The 17,372-nt window shown below is 39.4% G+C and overlaps 1 protein-coding gene and 1 non-coding gene across 2 annotated transcripts in view; one reads left to right on the top strand and one right to left on the bottom strand.

Moving 5' to 3' along the window:
* WDR70 (WD repeat domain 70) overlaps nucleotides 1-17,372 on the top strand; it is a 277,449-nt gene that overhangs the window by 79,488 nt on the left and 180,589 nt on the right. Inside the window, exon 8 of the mRNA XM_025270591.3 lies at nucleotides 2,226-2,379. Coding sequence (XP_025126376.1) covers nucleotides 2,226-2,379 — 154 coding nt within the window. The remainder of the gene's footprint in view (nucleotides 1-2,225; nucleotides 2,380-17,372) is intronic.
* On the bottom strand, nucleotides 5,032-5,103 carry TRNAG-UCC. The gene has a single exon. It is a non-coding gene; the product is annotated as a tRNA-Gly (tRNA).

The following is a 17,372-nucleotide window of genomic DNA, read 5'->3' as shown; positions in this document are numbered from 1 at the left end:
CCTTCCCGTGCATGACTTGCATCCCTTCCACCACCACCACCAGTTCACTTATGAGCCTACTGCATTCAGAGTAGAGTGGATGATGACAAAAGCTAGCTAATTGAACTGGCCAACTCACTTTGTCTGCATTGTTGTTCATTGCCTCTTTTAAGTTTGATGCGTTCTGGGATTAACATGTGATACAAAAAGCTTCATTTTTGATTTCTACTTTTGTTTGTCTGTCTACATGGATCATCCCCATATCTTCTTTTCACTGTCTCCTGATCTTTTCTACCTTTTACCTCTCATCTCCTGGAGAGCTTGTCTAACCAATGTAGTTGATACATTTTACTCATCCGATACAGTTAACATGCTATCATGGAGATCTGGGACCAGCATGAATTTCTTGGTATTGTCCAGGTCATCCAGGTCCCTTGGGACTATATTAAGACAGAGGACTAGAAAATTAACATAGCTCTGGTTCAAGCATGTAAATGTATGCTGCTGTTGATTTACATGTGAATGTCCAGTGCTTTTGGTCTTCCTTCCTAATAGAGGTAGAAACACCTGCTTTGCAGGATCATTGACTGCACAGCACTTACCTGAGAGAGCAATAACCCTGTCTTTATATGCTGCCAGATAGACCCTCCAGCTTCCCCACTATAGTCTTTAGTTGGTGATGACCATCCTCAGCCTTTCGTTTACTTTTTCCATTGTATTTACTGCTCCTAGCAATAGCTGCCTAGTTCCATAGTCCTTTCAATTAATTCTTTTCCTGTACTCTCATATGCCTGAAATATTGCACCAGCCAGTGCCTTCCCTCTCACCAACAGTTTTAGCAATGCAGTTGCACTGCTACAGCCCCTCAGGGACTAGGTACCACCAGAGAAGGGGTCCTCATTGCTAACCAGTCCATGATCGACATCACTCTAAAGTCTTCTTTTGGAATAGCTCCATAGGTCTACTTTTGATATCAACCCTCTCAGGTTTGATTCTCCCAAGACACACTTTGAAGCTTCAGGATTTGCATGTAGGAGGTTTGTTGAAGAGTGCTTCTGGAATCAGCCTCTGTGAGAGAAGTTGTGAGGAAAACAGCATTAGGAAGATGGAGGAACTGAATTGCCAGGTGGTTACAACAGCAACCTCAGCTGATTTCCACAGAGAGATCTGAAGCTGAAATAACCCTTCTGGGGTATTCCCAGTTGAACCAGAGGGCTGGGCCATTTTACCGTACATTGACCAGTCCTTAAATGTGGGCTGCTTTGGGATAGTAACATAACCTTGGATGAGGGAGTTCTCTGCAACTCAGAAAAATTCCTGAGACTTCAGTTGTAAGCCACCAGCAGGCCAAATCCTGGAAGCTGGGGAATGAGGACTTCAGTCCTGAAAGGATTGATGTGGGTGGTCACCACAGCATCCACTGTAGCCACAATGGCAGGATCACTTTCAGTGGGGTGGTGAGGGTGAAAAGGATACTCTGTGTGTGTGTATGTGTGTGTGTATGTGTATGCTCAGTTGTGTCCGACTCTTTGTGACTCATGGACTGTAGCCTGCCAGGCTTCTCTGGCCTTGGAATTTTCCAGGCAAGAATACTGGAGTGGGTTACCATTCCCTTCTCCAGGGGATCTTCCTGACCCAGGGATTGAACTCACGTCTCTTGTATCTCCTGGATTGGCAGGCCAGATTCTTTACCACTAGTGCCACCTGGGTGCTAGAGAAATAAGGGAGGAGATGAAAACTTGTTTAGATAGCTTAGCTGAGAAGGGGAGGAGAGAGAGGTTAGTCATAGGTTCCCGAGGAGACTGGAAGGGGTGGGATCCAGAATATAGGTAGTAGATATGCCTCGGGCAGGAAGAGGTTCATTTTCATCATTGTAATCAAAGAGAAGAAGCAAGAGAAGAGTTCAGAAGCAAATACATTTATAACAGTAACGAGAGCACACCAGGCAGTCCTTATATGTTTCTTCTGGACCAAATCAGGAAGAATCAAGAACTGGAGAGGGGAGTTGTTTGGGTTGAAGATTTAAAGTGAGTAGAGACGTTTTTAATAGATTGCTGTGGAGAGTGGGAGGAGAGCTTAATAGGATAGCCACTGGTGTTGAGGGCCCTTTTGAGGTTGATGCTCCTGATTTTATAAATTGTCAATTTGTATAGTTGAATGACTTTTTTTTTTCTGACAGTGCTTAATGAATGAACGTATAAACATACTCTGTGTCTTACCAGAATTTTTTTTTTTTTTTTGCATAGCCATCAGATCAAGTCATTACAGTACAGTAACACGGGAGACATGATACTTGTCGTATCTGGAAGCTCTCAGGCCAAAGTGATTGACAGAGATGGTTTTGAAGTAATGGAATGTATAAAAGGAGACCAGTATATTGTGGATATGGCCAATACCAAAGTAAGTATGACCCAGAATATTTTAGTGAATTTAATTAATTCCATGCACATTTACTCGCAGCTTATTGTTGCTGCCATAATTTCTGCTATAAATTAATATAGTGTATTTCAAACTGCCCTCTGCTGAAGTCTACTGAAATACCTCTCAGTGTTACTGAGGGTTGCAGTCTCATGCCTTTCCTTTTGTTTATTGGCTGTTCATTGAGTGTGTCCAGTGTGTGTTAGATGGTTCAAACAGCATTCAGATATAACTTAAACATAACACTATATGCAATTGTATTGAAATGATGGCTTGAATAGTGGTTTTTTTTCCCTTCATGTATTCCACTAGAGTTTCTCTCCACTCATCTTAAAATCACCTCCCTAAAGATTCTACCAAAGATGTTTTTTTTAGGGTGATGGTGATAAGGAAATAAAGCAGACGGTGCTCCAGATCAGCCTCTCTGTCTTACACGCAAATCGTTCTGTTTTTATCTGTTTGATTTGAAGCTTTTTTGGAATCCCAAACTTTATTTAAACAGTGAGTTTGTAGAAATGTAAGCTTTAAAAACTCTTATTTAACTTATTCTTTTTTAGTTTATGGTTACCACAGACAATTTTTCTTTAAAAATGTGAGGAAAAGATTTTTTTTTGCTAGTTTGTAAGCTCTTACTAATGATTTCAGCTGTTCAGGGCTTCTTACATTATAAAAACTAAGACTTTATCGATTTAGGTTTTAGCCAAGAAAGTTTCAAGAAGAAAGGGATCTGGTGGTTCTGTATCTGGCTATTTCTGCGGTTTCAGTTTCACACTCATGCACGCACACGCATGTGGGCTTATTTTGTGGCTCAGTGGAAAATAATCCACCTGCAGCTCAGGAGTCGCAGGAGACACAGATTCAATCCCTAGATTGGGAAGATCCCCTGGAGAAGGACATGGCAACCCCACTCTAGTATTCTTGCATGGAATATCCCAGGGACAGAGGAGCCTGGAGGGCTACAGTCCATAGTCTCACAGAGTCGGACACGACTGAGAGACTTAGCACACAGGCACACACGTAGGTGGCTCAGTGGTAAAGAATCTGCCTGCAAAGCAAGAAATGTGGGTTCTACTCCTGGGTCAAGAAGATCCCTTGAAGAAGGAAATGGCAACCAAGTCCAGTATTGTTGCCTAAAAAATCCCATGGACTGAAAGCTGGTGAGCTACATATAGTCCATGGGGTCAAAAGAGTCAGGCATGACTTAGTGACTGAACATATATATGTATATATACACACACACACACACACACACACACACACACACACACACATACACACACATGTATATATATATAAAAGTGTATATATATATAAAAGTGTATATATATATATATACACATAGTACATATAGTAAGATTATTCAGAAAGTAGAGTGAAGGTGGATAAATCTATGTAGATATATAGGAAATTAAACTATTAAGTTAATTACCAATATGTGAAAAACAACTATATATTATAACTTAATACTGTAACTCTCCCAATCTTGTCTAATGTTATCTCTATTTTGATTTCAAAATCATGGTTAATACTTACTCTCTCCATTTCTCAGAAGCAAATATAATTGACTATTTATTTAGGAAATACTATTTTTAGCTTAATTGTACTCCTTGACTTGAGTGATGGGTTTTAGAAATGCAAGTATTATTATTTGAAGGGAGCAGATTTCATGGGACACTTTTTCTTAACTTTTAAAACTTTTTTCTGATTCGAAGAGTAATTAATAACTTGTGGCTTTACTGGAAAGTTCAACCAATAGAGCATTAAAAGAAACTATTAAATATATCTGATCTGTTATGATAAAATATTATGTACTTCAAATATAAACAGGCCTTTCTAATTATGTTATTAAATTGTTATATTGTTAGATTTTTATCTCTTTATATCTTTATGTGAATGTATGCATTTTTTGGGGGGTATACTTCTAGTGGTGTATGTGTGTATATATATATATGTGTATATATATATATTTATGTTACATACTACATTACAGGGAGAATATTTATATTTATACCTTTAAAAACTAGTTTATTGAGTTTTTAACAGTAATTTTTATTGACTGTTACAAATTTGAAAAGGAAAAATTACTCATAATTTTATAACCCAAATATAATCGCAATTAAGATTTCAGTTTTTGTTTACCTTTTTTCCTTTATGCATCTGAGAAACATTTTTTTCTGATCACACGAGAACCTTTACATAAGGTATTGTTTGGATCTAGTTGAGTGGAATGTGAGGCCTCAGAGTGGGAGTGAGGGGCAGGGGGCCTCCTTCAGCCAGAGAGATTCCAGTTTTGTCTGTTTTCTGTATTGAAGCTCTTTATAAGATATTCTTTGAAAATCAGGTTCTGTTGTTTCTTTAAAATATGAAGATCACTGATCTCGAGTTCATGGGATTTATTGCTTATATTATCTGAGAAAATGGGACATTATTTCTTCAGGTTTAAATCACTAGGAAGGTAGGACAAGAATAAACAAGAATCAACCCTTAAACCATTCAAAAGCATACCTTAAAAACTGTAGATATATTGTCATCTAAACTCATTTATTCTAAACCAGAATTTTAGTATATTACTTTCAGTCGGAGAGTGTTTTTCTTTTCTTTTTTCTTGGCCCCCCACAGCATGTGGGATATTACTTCTCTGACTAGGGATTGAACCCAGGCCTCTGCAGAGGAAGTGCAGAGTCTTAACCACTGGACCACCAGGGAAGTCCCAGAGAATGTTTTTCTCTATTCTTTTAAACTCGTAGACCCATACTTTACCTTCAGCCATTTAAAACGGTTCTGTGCCATTTATTTCATAATTACTTGGCTAAAGTGGGAGAGGACAGGCTCAGGGGACCCTATAACACTTGGACATTTTACTGGGCCATTTCTCTACGATTGTACTTTAATTATGGAGATTAGAAGTTTTATAAGGAATTTTGGAGAAAAGGTACTTTCAAATGCTCTGTTTATGTTTGAATAGTACATGTAGTTATTCTGATATAAAACCTCTCCAAAAAATTGCCCTTATTATTTGGAAATGAAATATTGTAGTCATGTCTTTTTAATGGTAAATATTGTTTCTTAGGAGTAAAATATTATAAACTTGTGAATTTTAGGTATATTTTTATTTCCTCAAGCAGTTGTAACTGGTGGTTTTAACTGCAAGTATAACTCTAAAAAATGAATTCATTTAAAATACATTGTGTTTCTTTCCAAATTCTGAATATTTACAGAGCTTTTTCTCTAATAGAAACTCCATAACACTGGTTTCTATCCTTTTGACATATCCCCATCATTTCGGGGGTACTTTCTTACGTTCTGGCACAACAAAATGTTCCTGGCTCACCTTGTACTATTCTGTTACGATTTTTCTAGCATTCCATGGCTCTCTTGAACTGAAAATTCTATTTACAAATCAAGATCTAGGGCACTGCTTATGTTCATTGTTCAGTTCAGTTCAGTCACTCAGTTGTGTCCGACTCTTTGCAACCCCATGAATCGCAGCACGCCAGGCCTCCCTGTCCATCACCAACTCCCAGAGATTACCCAGACTCACGTCCATCGAGTCAGTGATGCCATCCAGCCATCTCATCCTCTGTCGTCCCCTTCTCCTCCTGCCCCCAATCCCTCCCAGCATCAGAGTCTTTTCCAATGAGTCAACTCTTTGCATGAGGTGGCCAAAGTACTGGAGTTTCAGCTTTAGCATCAGTCCTTCCAAAGAAATCCCAGGGCTGATCTCCTTCAGAATGGACTGGTTGGATCTCCTTGCAGTCCAAGGGACTCTCAAGAGTCTTCTCCAACACCACAGTTCAAAAACATCAATTCTTCGGCGCTCAGCCTTCTTCACAGTCCAACTCTCACATCCATTCACGACCACTGGAAAAACCATAGCCTTGGATAGACGAACCTTTGTTGGCAAAGTAATGTCTCTGCTTTTGAATATGCTGTTAAGGTTGGTCATAACTTTCCTTCCAAGGAGTACGCGTCTTTTAATTTCATGACTGCAGTCACCATCTGCAGTGATTTTGGAGCCCCCAAAAATAAAGTCTGACACTGTTTCCACTGTTTCCCCATCTATTTCCCATGAAGTGATGGGACCGGATGCCATGATCTTCGTTTTCTGAATGTTGAGCTTTAAGCCAACTTTTTCACTCTCCACTTTCACTATCATCAAGAGGGTTTTGAGTTCCTCTTCACTTTCTGCCATAAGGGTGGTGTCATCTGCATATCTGAGGTTATTGATATTTCTCCTGGCAATCTTGATTCCAGCTGTGTTTCTTCCAGTCCAGCGTTTCTCATGATGTACTCTGCATAGAAGTTAAATAAGTAGGGTGACAATATACAGCCTTGACGTACTCCTTTTCCTATTTGGAACCAGTCTGTTATTCCATGTTGCTGAGGTGTCAATCTTCTAGACTGTTTCAGAAGACAGAGTTGGGGCTGGAGGGATAAACCAACCAACCAAAAAGTATTAAAAAAATCATGAGTTCACTGTGATACACCCAATTTGAATCCAGCTTCCTAGCCTTTCCCCATTGAGTATTTGTATTTCACTTCTCCAGTGAAAAACTTGTCCTCTAGCATCACCAGCATTTACTCATTTGTTCAAAGTCCATATAGTCAAAGCTATGGTTTTTCCTAGGCATGTACAGATGTGAGAGTTAGACCATAATGAATGCTGAGTGCTGAAGAATTGATGCTTTTGAGTTATGGTGCTGGGGAAGACTTTTGAGAGTCCCTTGGACAAGAAGGAGGTCAAATCAGTCAGTCCTAAAGGAAATCAACTGTGAATAGTCATTGGAAGGACTGATGGTGAAGCTGAAGCTCTGATTCTTTGGCCACCTGATGTGAAGAGCTGACTCATTAGAAAAGATCCTGATGCTGGGAAAGATTGAGGGCAGGAGGAGGAGGAGGCGACAGAGGAGATGGTTGGATGGCGTCATCGATCGACACAGTGGACATGAGTTTGAGCAGACTCTGGGAGATAGTGAAGGACAGGGAAGCCTGGCGTGCTGCTAGTCCATGGGGTCTCAAAGAGTTGGACGTGACTTAGTGACTGAACAACAACCTCCTATAGGACATAGAAAGTAATTTCAAAATTGCTACATAATAGTCCCTATAGGGAGACTTCTGATGTGGCACCCAAGATTCCCTGCCCCTCTCCTTGATTGTGGATGTGACCCATGAGTATAATGAGATCCTTCTGCAATTAGATTATCTTGTCTTCACAGTTAACTTTAAGAAAGAAAGATTATCCTCAGTGGATCCTGCCTAATCAGATGAGCCCTTAAAAGGGATTGATCTCTTCCTGGCAAAAAAGATTTTAAAATTTGAGGGATTTAACTCGAGAGGGATTCTCTTTTCCGGCTTTGAATATGCAAGCAGAACCTGAATGATGAAGTTGGATAGATAGCTATAGCCAAGGAGATCTCCAGCCAAAATGTTGAAAGTACTGCCTTGTTTTTTCCTGCTACTTATAGTAAAAGATGAGAACAAAATGTAAATTGAGAAAAGTCTTATTAAACAGAAACGAGTACTAGATGATTGAGTGAATTTTGAGTCTATCCATATGGCAAAGAATGTTAAAGTGAAGAAATTGCTTCTGAAAGTGTGACACAGATAAAAAGCCCAGGGTGTGCTGTATAACCTTTTGCTAAAACTTCAGAAAGATCAAAAAGTCAGAATATTCAGTTACACTAAAGGCTCCTTCAAGAAATGAAGCATGTGCCTCACAGATTTTATTTTCACAATCAAACCAGTTGACTTCTAGGAAGCTTAAGGATTTTATTTCTTAGCTGTTTCAGCAAGAGATATATATCAAGAAGGGATTTCCCACCCCCCTATTGTTTTTTTAAAAAATTTTTATTGGAGTAGAGTTGATTTACAATGTTCTGTTTCAGGTATACAGCAAAGTGAATCAGTTATACATATACATGTATCCAACTCTCTTTTAGTTTCTTTCCCCATATAGTCCATTACAGAGTATTGAGTGGAGTTCCCTGTGCTGTATAAGTAGGTCCTTATTAGTAAATCTCTTGTATATATAGTAGGGTGTATATGTCAAGAAGGGACTGTTTTGCAAAGGTTTTTGGGAGTGGCTTTGTCTAATTCAGGTTCAAGAAGAGAAGTTTCACGTTTGTTGGCTTTGAAGGTGGAGGAATCCATGTAGCGAGGAAGGCACATGGCTTCTAGATGCTGTGAGCAGCTCCCAGATGACAGAGGCAATGAAATAGGCATCTTAGTCCTGCCACCACAGGAAGTTGGGTTCTGCCAGCAGCCTGAGTGAGCTTGGAAATGAATGTTTCCCTTGAGCTTCCACAAAGGAATGTGGCCCTCCGAACATCCTGATTTCAGTCTCTGAGACCCCAAGCAGAAAATTCAACCTTCTGGATTGTGACTGGCCTTCTGACCTCCCAAACTGTTAGCTAATAAACTAAGAGTTGTTTTAAGCCCCTAAATTTGTGGTAATTTGTTACACAGAAATAGGAAAGTAATACAGTCTTGCAAATACCAAACATACTAGGTAATAATGAAAGTCCCCAAGGAGGTGGTAGAGTGGGAGATCAAACATAAGAGCAAGACTTAGCTTTGAGTGGGAGGAGGAAATTTATTTACATTGGAAATAGAGGAATGCGATTGGGCTCATATGCAGGTACGATTACAAGTGGTTGGCCTTAGATAAGAAGTTGAAGGTGTCACCATGTAGCCACTGAATCGTTTCCTAGTTTTGTGTTGGGAAATGTTGGAGTGAGACCTTATGTAGAATAGTAGAGGCTTAGAATAGATATTGATAGTGTGAGAGAAAAATTGTTAAGACTTGTGGGAGCATTCAGGGTTACAAAATCTTAAGTTATAAGAGAGAGTCTTTGGCATATTCATATGATATTCTTGGGCTTCCCTTGTGGCTCAGCTGGTAAAGAATCTGCCTGCAATGCAGGAGACCTGGGTTCAATCCCTGGGTTGGGAAGATCCCCTGGAGAGGGAAAAGGCTACCTACTCCAGTATTCTTGCCTGGAGAATTCCATGGACTGTATAGTCCATGGGATCACAAAGAGTCGGACACAACCTTTTTTTAAGGCTTCTCTGGTGGCTCAGACAGTAAAGAATCTGCCTGCAATGCAGGAGACCCAGGTTCGATCCCTGGGTAGGGAAGATCCCCTGGAGAAGGAAATGGAAACCCACTCCAGTATTCTTGCCTGCAGAATTCCATGGGCAAAGGAGCCTGGTGGGTTGCAGTCCATGGGGTCACAAAGAGCTGGACATGACTGAGTGACTTAGTATGTGCGCATGCTATGATCCTCTTGAGTCTGTTCAGGAGCCTGAGGTGTTTGAAGGGAATACAATGCTGAGGAAGAGGGATTTATTCCAGAATAAAAGTTGTTCATTATAAGTACAGCAAAAGGACACTCAGGTTTATGTTGAGTGATTGGTGGAAATTCAGGATGTTGAAAAGAACATTCGTGATTCCAGAAAAGGAACCATCTGTGGACAGAGTTAGCTATAGTTGGAGCTACTGCAGTATGTTATAGACGAGGTCATTGGAGTTGAGCTGATCAAAGGAGAATGAATCTATCTCTTTGGTATCTTCAAATGTATTTTTAAATTGCTCAGTAGTTAGAAAGATTTGAATTTCAGAGTCCTTGATTCATAGAAGGGAATGACTAAGAGTGTGATGGATTACACAGGGTTCGGCAGACCGCAATCCGTGGTCCAAATCCAGCCTGCACTGTTTCTGTAAATAAAAGTTTTACTGGAACACAGCCATGCCTCTTCATTTATTGTTGTCTGTGATTGCTTTTGTGCTTACAGTGGTAGAGTTTGAGTAGTTCCCTCAAAGACCATGTGACCCAGAAAGCCTAAAATAGTTACTATCTATTCCATCCTAAAGGATTTCAATCTTGAATATTCATTGGAAAGACAGTGTTGAAGCTGAAGCTCCAATACTTCGGCCACCTGATGCGAAGAGCCGACTCATTAGAAAAGACCCTGATGCTGGGAAAGATTGAAGGCAGGAGGAAAAGGGGATGACAGAGGACGAGATGGTTGGATGGCATCACCAACTCAATGAACATGAGTTTGAGCAAGCTCTGGGAGAAGGTGAACAACAGGGAAGGCTGGTGTGTTGCAGGCCATGGGGTCGCAAAGAGTTGGGTATGACTGAGTGAATGAAAAACAAGTCCATTAGAGAAGAAGGTTGCCAACCCCCAAAATTAGGCTATGAACATTTTCTCCAGCAAAATATACCGACACAAAATTTTGTTGACAATTTTAGGAAGTTTGAAGATTCCTGAAGCCATGAATGGACTCCAGTTAAGAAGAACTTTTGGATTAAAGCTGATAGTATATTCCCTGAGGCATTTCCTCTTGTCGTAGGAGTTGCCTCTGCTAGTTAACTCACTATGCCAAAAACATGGGTACTTTTCATTTGATGGGTCACAGAGCCTCACCTCATTCAGTGACTGCAAATGGCACGGTGGTGGGGCAGCGGTCACAGCTTTCGTCACGAGGCTGCCACAGGGGTACGGATTGATAACTGTAGATCAGCACACCTCTGTGCACGGGAGTGCATGAGTGCATGTGAGTTAGAGGAAACCAGTAGTGGTCATGGCTTGATAACGTCCTCTCTGTATGCACAGTCTAGCAGATTATGAGAAGTAAATAGATGCTTCATTCTTTCTACCAGGCTCTTTCCAGACTGTTAAATAAAGGAAGGAAATTTTTTCCCCCTAGGAGTGCCTATGTTTAGATAAAGGAGAAAGAGAGAAAACCTAGTTTATTTGATGAAAAAGTGTTTTAGTCACTGACTGTTCTTTAATAGGTGTCACTTAAAATTTTTTTTCCACTAATGTGAGCCATGATACTGAATCTGTTTAGATTCATTTAAGAATCCTCAGTTGAACTTCATTTTCTATTATGACTAATTTTGGTCACTGTTTTAACACAAGGGTACTTAACATTCCCATTGCCTTTGTCATACTCTTGTCTTTACAAACAAGAAACAGCATTCATAGTCTTTTAGTATTTCTTCAGTTAGCTTACTATTTGTGTTCATATTCTGTGTACTCAACAACTAAGGTGATTGTGTTTTATGTGAATGTCCTCTGTAGTAGGGATCATCTTCTTTTGGTCCTGTTAGAAGTATACTTTATATTTCTAGATGCTATTTCAACTCTAATCAATAAGTATCAGTAAAAGACCTCTCTTCTGGAGCCTGCCTTCAAGACCTGCATAGGCTGGGTTTCTGTTAGGACAAAGCATAGGAAGTGAGATTCCAAACTGGAGGAGATATAGATAGAGAGATAGATAGCTGATTGGCATTGATGTATGGCAGAGAACACCACAGCAGAGAACACTACCACACCAAAGCAATTATCCTCCAATTAAAAAAAAAGCCACCCTCCAAAAGCTATACTGCAAAAAAAGAAAAAAGAACTGGACTGAGTTATGCCCATTGTGCTGAGAAGCAGTGACTCCTGAGTCTGGGAGTAGAAGAAGATGGTAAACTAGGAACTGACTGGGATGTAAGCCCACTACACATTAGATTAAGGGTCTAGGAAGAGATGTCAGTGGAAGTGGAGCTGAATTACACTGAGAGGGAGAATAAAAGTGTGAAGTAGTGTGCAAGATTGAGGAAGCCAAGGCAGTTTAGGATCGAAGTCCCTGAACGCAGGGCATGTCTCATGAATATTGAGGTGTTCCTTTTGTTGCAAATGACGAGCTATTTTCTGGGGCCAGAGGTTAACTAGATCAGACACTTATTTACTGCTTGGCACTAGAAGTTCTTTTTTTTTTCCCTTAAATAAGACAGACAAATTTCTGTTTTGGAAAGAGATGAATAGGATCTCTGACAATTCTACAGATTTTAATCTATTATCAGGCAGTTTAATTACTATCTTTTAGTACCTTAGATGCACAGGGTCAGATGGTAAAGAATCCACCTGCAATGTGGGAGACCTGTGTTCCACCCCTGGGTTGGGAAGATCCTCTGGAGAAGGGAATGCCAATGCACTCCAGTATTCTTGCTTGAAGAATTCCATGGACAGGGAGCCTGGCAGGCTACAGTCCATCGGTTCGCAAAGAGTCGGACAGTGAGTGACTAACACACACTTCAACACTAGCTCATTTATCTGTTCATGCCACCCCACCATCATGTGATTCATAACTGGTGGTCAGTTCTCAATTCTCCTAACACTGTAACTCTCAGCAGTGTTTGACACAGTTGATTATTCTCTCCTTCTTGAAACATTTTCTTTACTTCCTTCTTTCCCTCTCACTGAACATCTGTCCCATTGATAAAACATGTTTTGCCAACAAAGCTTTATGAATAAAGCTGCTACTAACATTAACATGTAATTAATTTTGAAAAATGGAAAAGTGTGAGTCTTCCAACTTTGTTCTTTCTTTTTATGATTATCCTTGAGTTAAAATTTCTTGAAATAGTAAACAATAAGAATTAAAATAAGAATAAAATAATAGTAAAAATATTCTTGAAATAATAAGATAATTCTTGAAATTTTTTATTCTTTTAAAAAGTTTCCAAATGAATTAAATGACCAGTTTTTCACTTTGTGGTAGCATTTTATTTTTTTAAGAATTAAAACAGTTTGGCCATGCTGTGAGGCTTGTGGGATCTCGTTTCCCCGACTAGGGATCACACCTGGCCTCTGGCAGTGAAAGTGCCAACTCCTAACTGCTGGGCTGCCAGGAAATGCCCCCTGTAGCATTTCTTTTTAAGCAGGTCTACTGGTGACAAGTTCTCTTGGTTTTCTTTCATCGTAGGATGTCTCTATTTCACCTTTGCTTCTAAAGTACATTTTCTGTACATTTAACTTGTCAATAACCCCAGATATGCAGATGACACCACCTTTATGGCAGAAAGTGAAGAAGAACTAAAGAGCCTCTTAATGAAAGTGAAAGAGGAGAGTGAAAAAGCTGGCTTAAAACTCAACATTCAGGAAACTAAGATCATGGCATCCGGTCCCATCATTTCATGGCAATGGGTGGGGAAACAATGGAAACAGTGACAGACTTTATTTTCTTGGGCTCCAAAATCGCTGCAGATGGTGACTGCAGCCATGAAATTCAGACACTTGCTCCTTGGAAGAAAACTTATGACCAACCTAGACAGCATATTAAAAAGCAGAGACATTACTTTGCCAACAAATGTCCGTCTAGTTAAAGCTATAGTTTTTCTAGTAGTCATGTATGGATATGAGAATTGGACCATAAAGAAGGCTCAATGCCAAAGAATTGATGCTTTTGGACTGTGATGTTAAAGAAGACTCTTGAGAGTCCCCTGGACTGCAAAGAGATCCAACCAGTCCATCCTAAAGGAAATCAATCCTGACTATTCATTGGAAGGACTGATGCTGAAGCTGAAACTGTAATACTTTGGCCACCTGATGTGAAGAGCTTCTTTGACTTATTAGAAAATACCCTAATGCTGGGAAAGATTGAAGGCAGGAGGAGAAGGGGACGACAGAAAGGTGTTTGGATGGCATCACCAACTCGATGAACATTAGTTGAGCAAGCTCCGGGAGATGGTGAAAGACGGAAGCCTGGCGTGCTTCAGTCCACCGGGTCGTGAAGAGTCGGACATGACTGGGCAACTGAACAATAACAACAGTTTTTCTCTTAGTACTTTAAAAATGTCTTTCATTAAAAATTTTTGTTGTTAGTTTGTTTTGTTTGGCTTTCACTTTGATTCTTAAATCTGTATGGTTACCTTTTTCACCACACTTTGGAAATTTTTAGCCATTATTTCTTCAAATATTTTGCTGCATCTATGAGTCTTATATAACAGGAATACTAAATCTTTTGATATAGTCTCAAACATCTTTATGATTCTGCTCATTTTCTCCCTATTTTTTTTTTCTTCTATTGTTTGGATTGAATTATCTGTCTTCAAGTTCACTGACTCTAATGTATCCTATAATGTATCCATTCTACTGTTGAGCCCTTCTAGTGAATTTTAAACTTCCATTATTGTATTTTTCAGTACAAATTTCATTCTTAAAAAGTAGTTAGTTTTTCTTTGTTGAGCATGTCTGTCTTTGTCTTTGTTTCAAAATTGTCTGCTTGCCCGTTTTGTATCATGATTATAAATACTGATTTAAAGTATTTTTCTGAGAATTCCGACTTTTGGGTCATCTTGTGGTTGGCACATTTCATCTTATTTCCTGGGGTTTCCCAGGTGACACTAGTGGTAAAGAACTAGCCAATTCAGGAGACATAAGTGACATGGGTTTGATCCCTGGGTCGGGAAAATACCCTGGAACGGGCATGGCAGCCCAGGCCAGTGTTCTTGCCTGGAGGATCCCCAGGGACAGAAGAGCCTGGAGGGCTACAGTCCAAAGGGTATCAAAGAGTCAGACGTGACTGAAGTGACTTAGCGTGTCTTACTCCTTGAGGGCTTGTTAGGTTTTCCTGATTTTTTGTATGTTTAATTTTGGATTGTATTCTTGACACTTTGAATATTGTGTTATGAGATGCAGGCTCCTGTCTAAAACTTCTGGAGAATGCTAGAAGTTTTCTTTTTTTTTGCTTATGTGAATATGTGGTTTCTTTTTAGCTGACAGTCAACCTGATTAGTTTTAGACTGTACGCCCTGACCTGCCTTATGTTAGCTGTTTTTACTTCCGATATAAGTTTAATTTCCAAAGTCTTTATGCCTGGTTTGTCTCGTGTGCATGTTACCCAGGAGATGATGTGGAACCTCGGTGGTTGTCTGCGGTGTTTTGAGATCTCAGTGCTTTTCTTAAGTTACTTCTTACAGGTTTCACATATTACACATATGAGCTCACCTCAGCAGTGAGCTCAGTACTGTTTATACAGATTTAAATGATATTTTTGTCCTAGCTTTCTTACTTCTTAAGCCCTTAATTTCCTCTTTGCCCTCTGTTGTCAGAGGTTTATTGTTCTGATGTTCTTGCTGGAAAACCAGAAGCTTACTCTTTTTATGTTGTGTAGTAGTTCCTGTAACTGGGTATGCCTCTAGGCAAAGCTGGAGTGGGAACACAGCAGTGGGACACAGCAGCTGCGTCTGTGAGTTGGTGGGAAAGGGAATGCTGCTACTCCATGCTGGCATTAATCCCAATGTAAAGCATAGACTATCAGAAATACTGTCCTACAAATGCTGCTGTGTGGCGAGAAGCCTTAGGTGATGGATCAGCTTAGTCGCTAACGTTAGCCTGGTAGAGGCATGGAACGTCAAGTGTTCCACCTCACTGGGGCTGCTGTCTCTGCTCCTCTGGGGTCCAGGGAGGAGGCGTGGTGCCTCTTTGTTACTGGCCTTTCCCTGGTGTAGGGCCAGGGAAGCCAATATTCCTCTTTTGTTTTTGCAACAGACTTTTCAGAGAGCAGCCAGAACATATATATATTTTCAAGTATTTATTTTGGTGTAATTTCAAATTTACAGAAAAGTTGTAAAATATAGTACACAGAGCTTCTTTATACTTTTTTTCAGAATCACCAATTGCTGACATTTTGTCCCACTGCTTTATCCCCCCATCTCTTCCTTCCTTTCTCCCATAAAATAACACAAACACTCTCCCTCCTTCTCCTCTCTCTCCCTTCTTCCCCGCTACTTATACATCCCCCAGGCACTCAGGCATATATGCATACGCACATACATAATTTTTATGTATGTGTGTTTAATTTCACCCAGCTTTTGAAAATAAGTTGCAAACATCATGCTCCTTTGTTCTTAATTCTTTAGTTTGGTTTTCCTAATAACGTTTCATCTTCTTACATAATCATGAATTTAATATTGATAAAATACTGTTATTTAATCCATAATCAACAGTTTCATCAGTTAGCTCCATGATCTCCTTCATAATTATTTTCTCACCAGTTTGATCATCATGCCTTTTGTCTCCTTTAATTGGGAGTAGTTCCTATACCTCCCCACCCCCCCAACTTCTTTTACTTTGATTTTTTTTGAAGACTACAACCCACGTTATTTTGTAAAATGTAAAATTCAGTTTTGTCTGTTTTTCCTCATAATTAGAGTCAGGGTATGAATTTCTAGAAGGACTTACCCCAAAATAATATTTTACTCGCCTTGCTTCTTCATATCAGAAAGTACTTTATACCTACCAAATTTCTTTAGTACAAAGTTGCTATTACCTTTTTGTAATTGCTCTGTAATTTGCAGGGAAATCTTGAGACCACGGCATTATCCTGTTCATTATCAGACTTTCCTCCATTGGTTTTAGAGTCCATTGATGGTTTTATTTGAATCAGTTACTGAATATTACTCTGATTGCAAAATTGTGCAAAAATTTTTCTATCATTTATCTTATATTTATTAATCAGCATTCTGTAAGGAAGAACTTTCTCTTATTTATTTCTTTATTAATATGCTTTCAAAGGTTCTTAGACAATGGTTTACAATCATTATTTTCATTATTTATTTTGATACCCTAATTGTCCCAGGTTTAACTTGTGAAAGGCCCCTCCAATTTGCATTTTATCTTTTTAGCATATCCTAATCATGTTTGCAACACTCTCTTATTTTTTTTAGATAACCAAATATTCTGTATTCATCTTGTACTTTTCCTACCTCAGCCCCAGAAAGAATCATTTCTCCAAGGACCCTGGTTCCTTTAGGGGAGAATGAATTTGGCAACCAGGATCTCTTCACTAGGTTTGCTGAGGTGTTATTTTTTCTAGACATTTGCAGCATGTAAAGCGAGAGAGTAATTTAGAAATATACATTTACCCCTGTATTTACATCTACCTGTTAAAAACCATGAGTTTGTATTGATATCCCCAGTTTCAGTCAAACACCACAGAGTTCATTCTAATCTTCCCCTTTTTACACTTTAGTAACTCCCTTCTCCAACAGCTAGAAACTCAACTCCTATTATCTCCAACATATTTCCTCATTTGCTTAAATCTTCATTTATATTGAAAGCAGTTTTAGAATTGTTAATGCATACCATTTGCAAAAAAGGAACAAATATATTAACTGGAATGCAATACTCATT

This window comes from Bubalus bubalis, chromosome 19 (assembly GCF_019923935.1).
Source record: "Bubalus bubalis isolate 160015118507 breed Murrah chromosome 19, NDDB_SH_1, whole genome shotgun sequence".
In the NCBI taxonomy this organism is placed as follows: domain Eukaryota; kingdom Metazoa; phylum Chordata; class Mammalia; order Artiodactyla; family Bovidae; genus Bubalus; species Bubalus bubalis.
The sequence above is the reverse complement of the archived record's forward strand: the minus strand, read 5'-3'. Positions and strand labels throughout refer to the sequence as shown.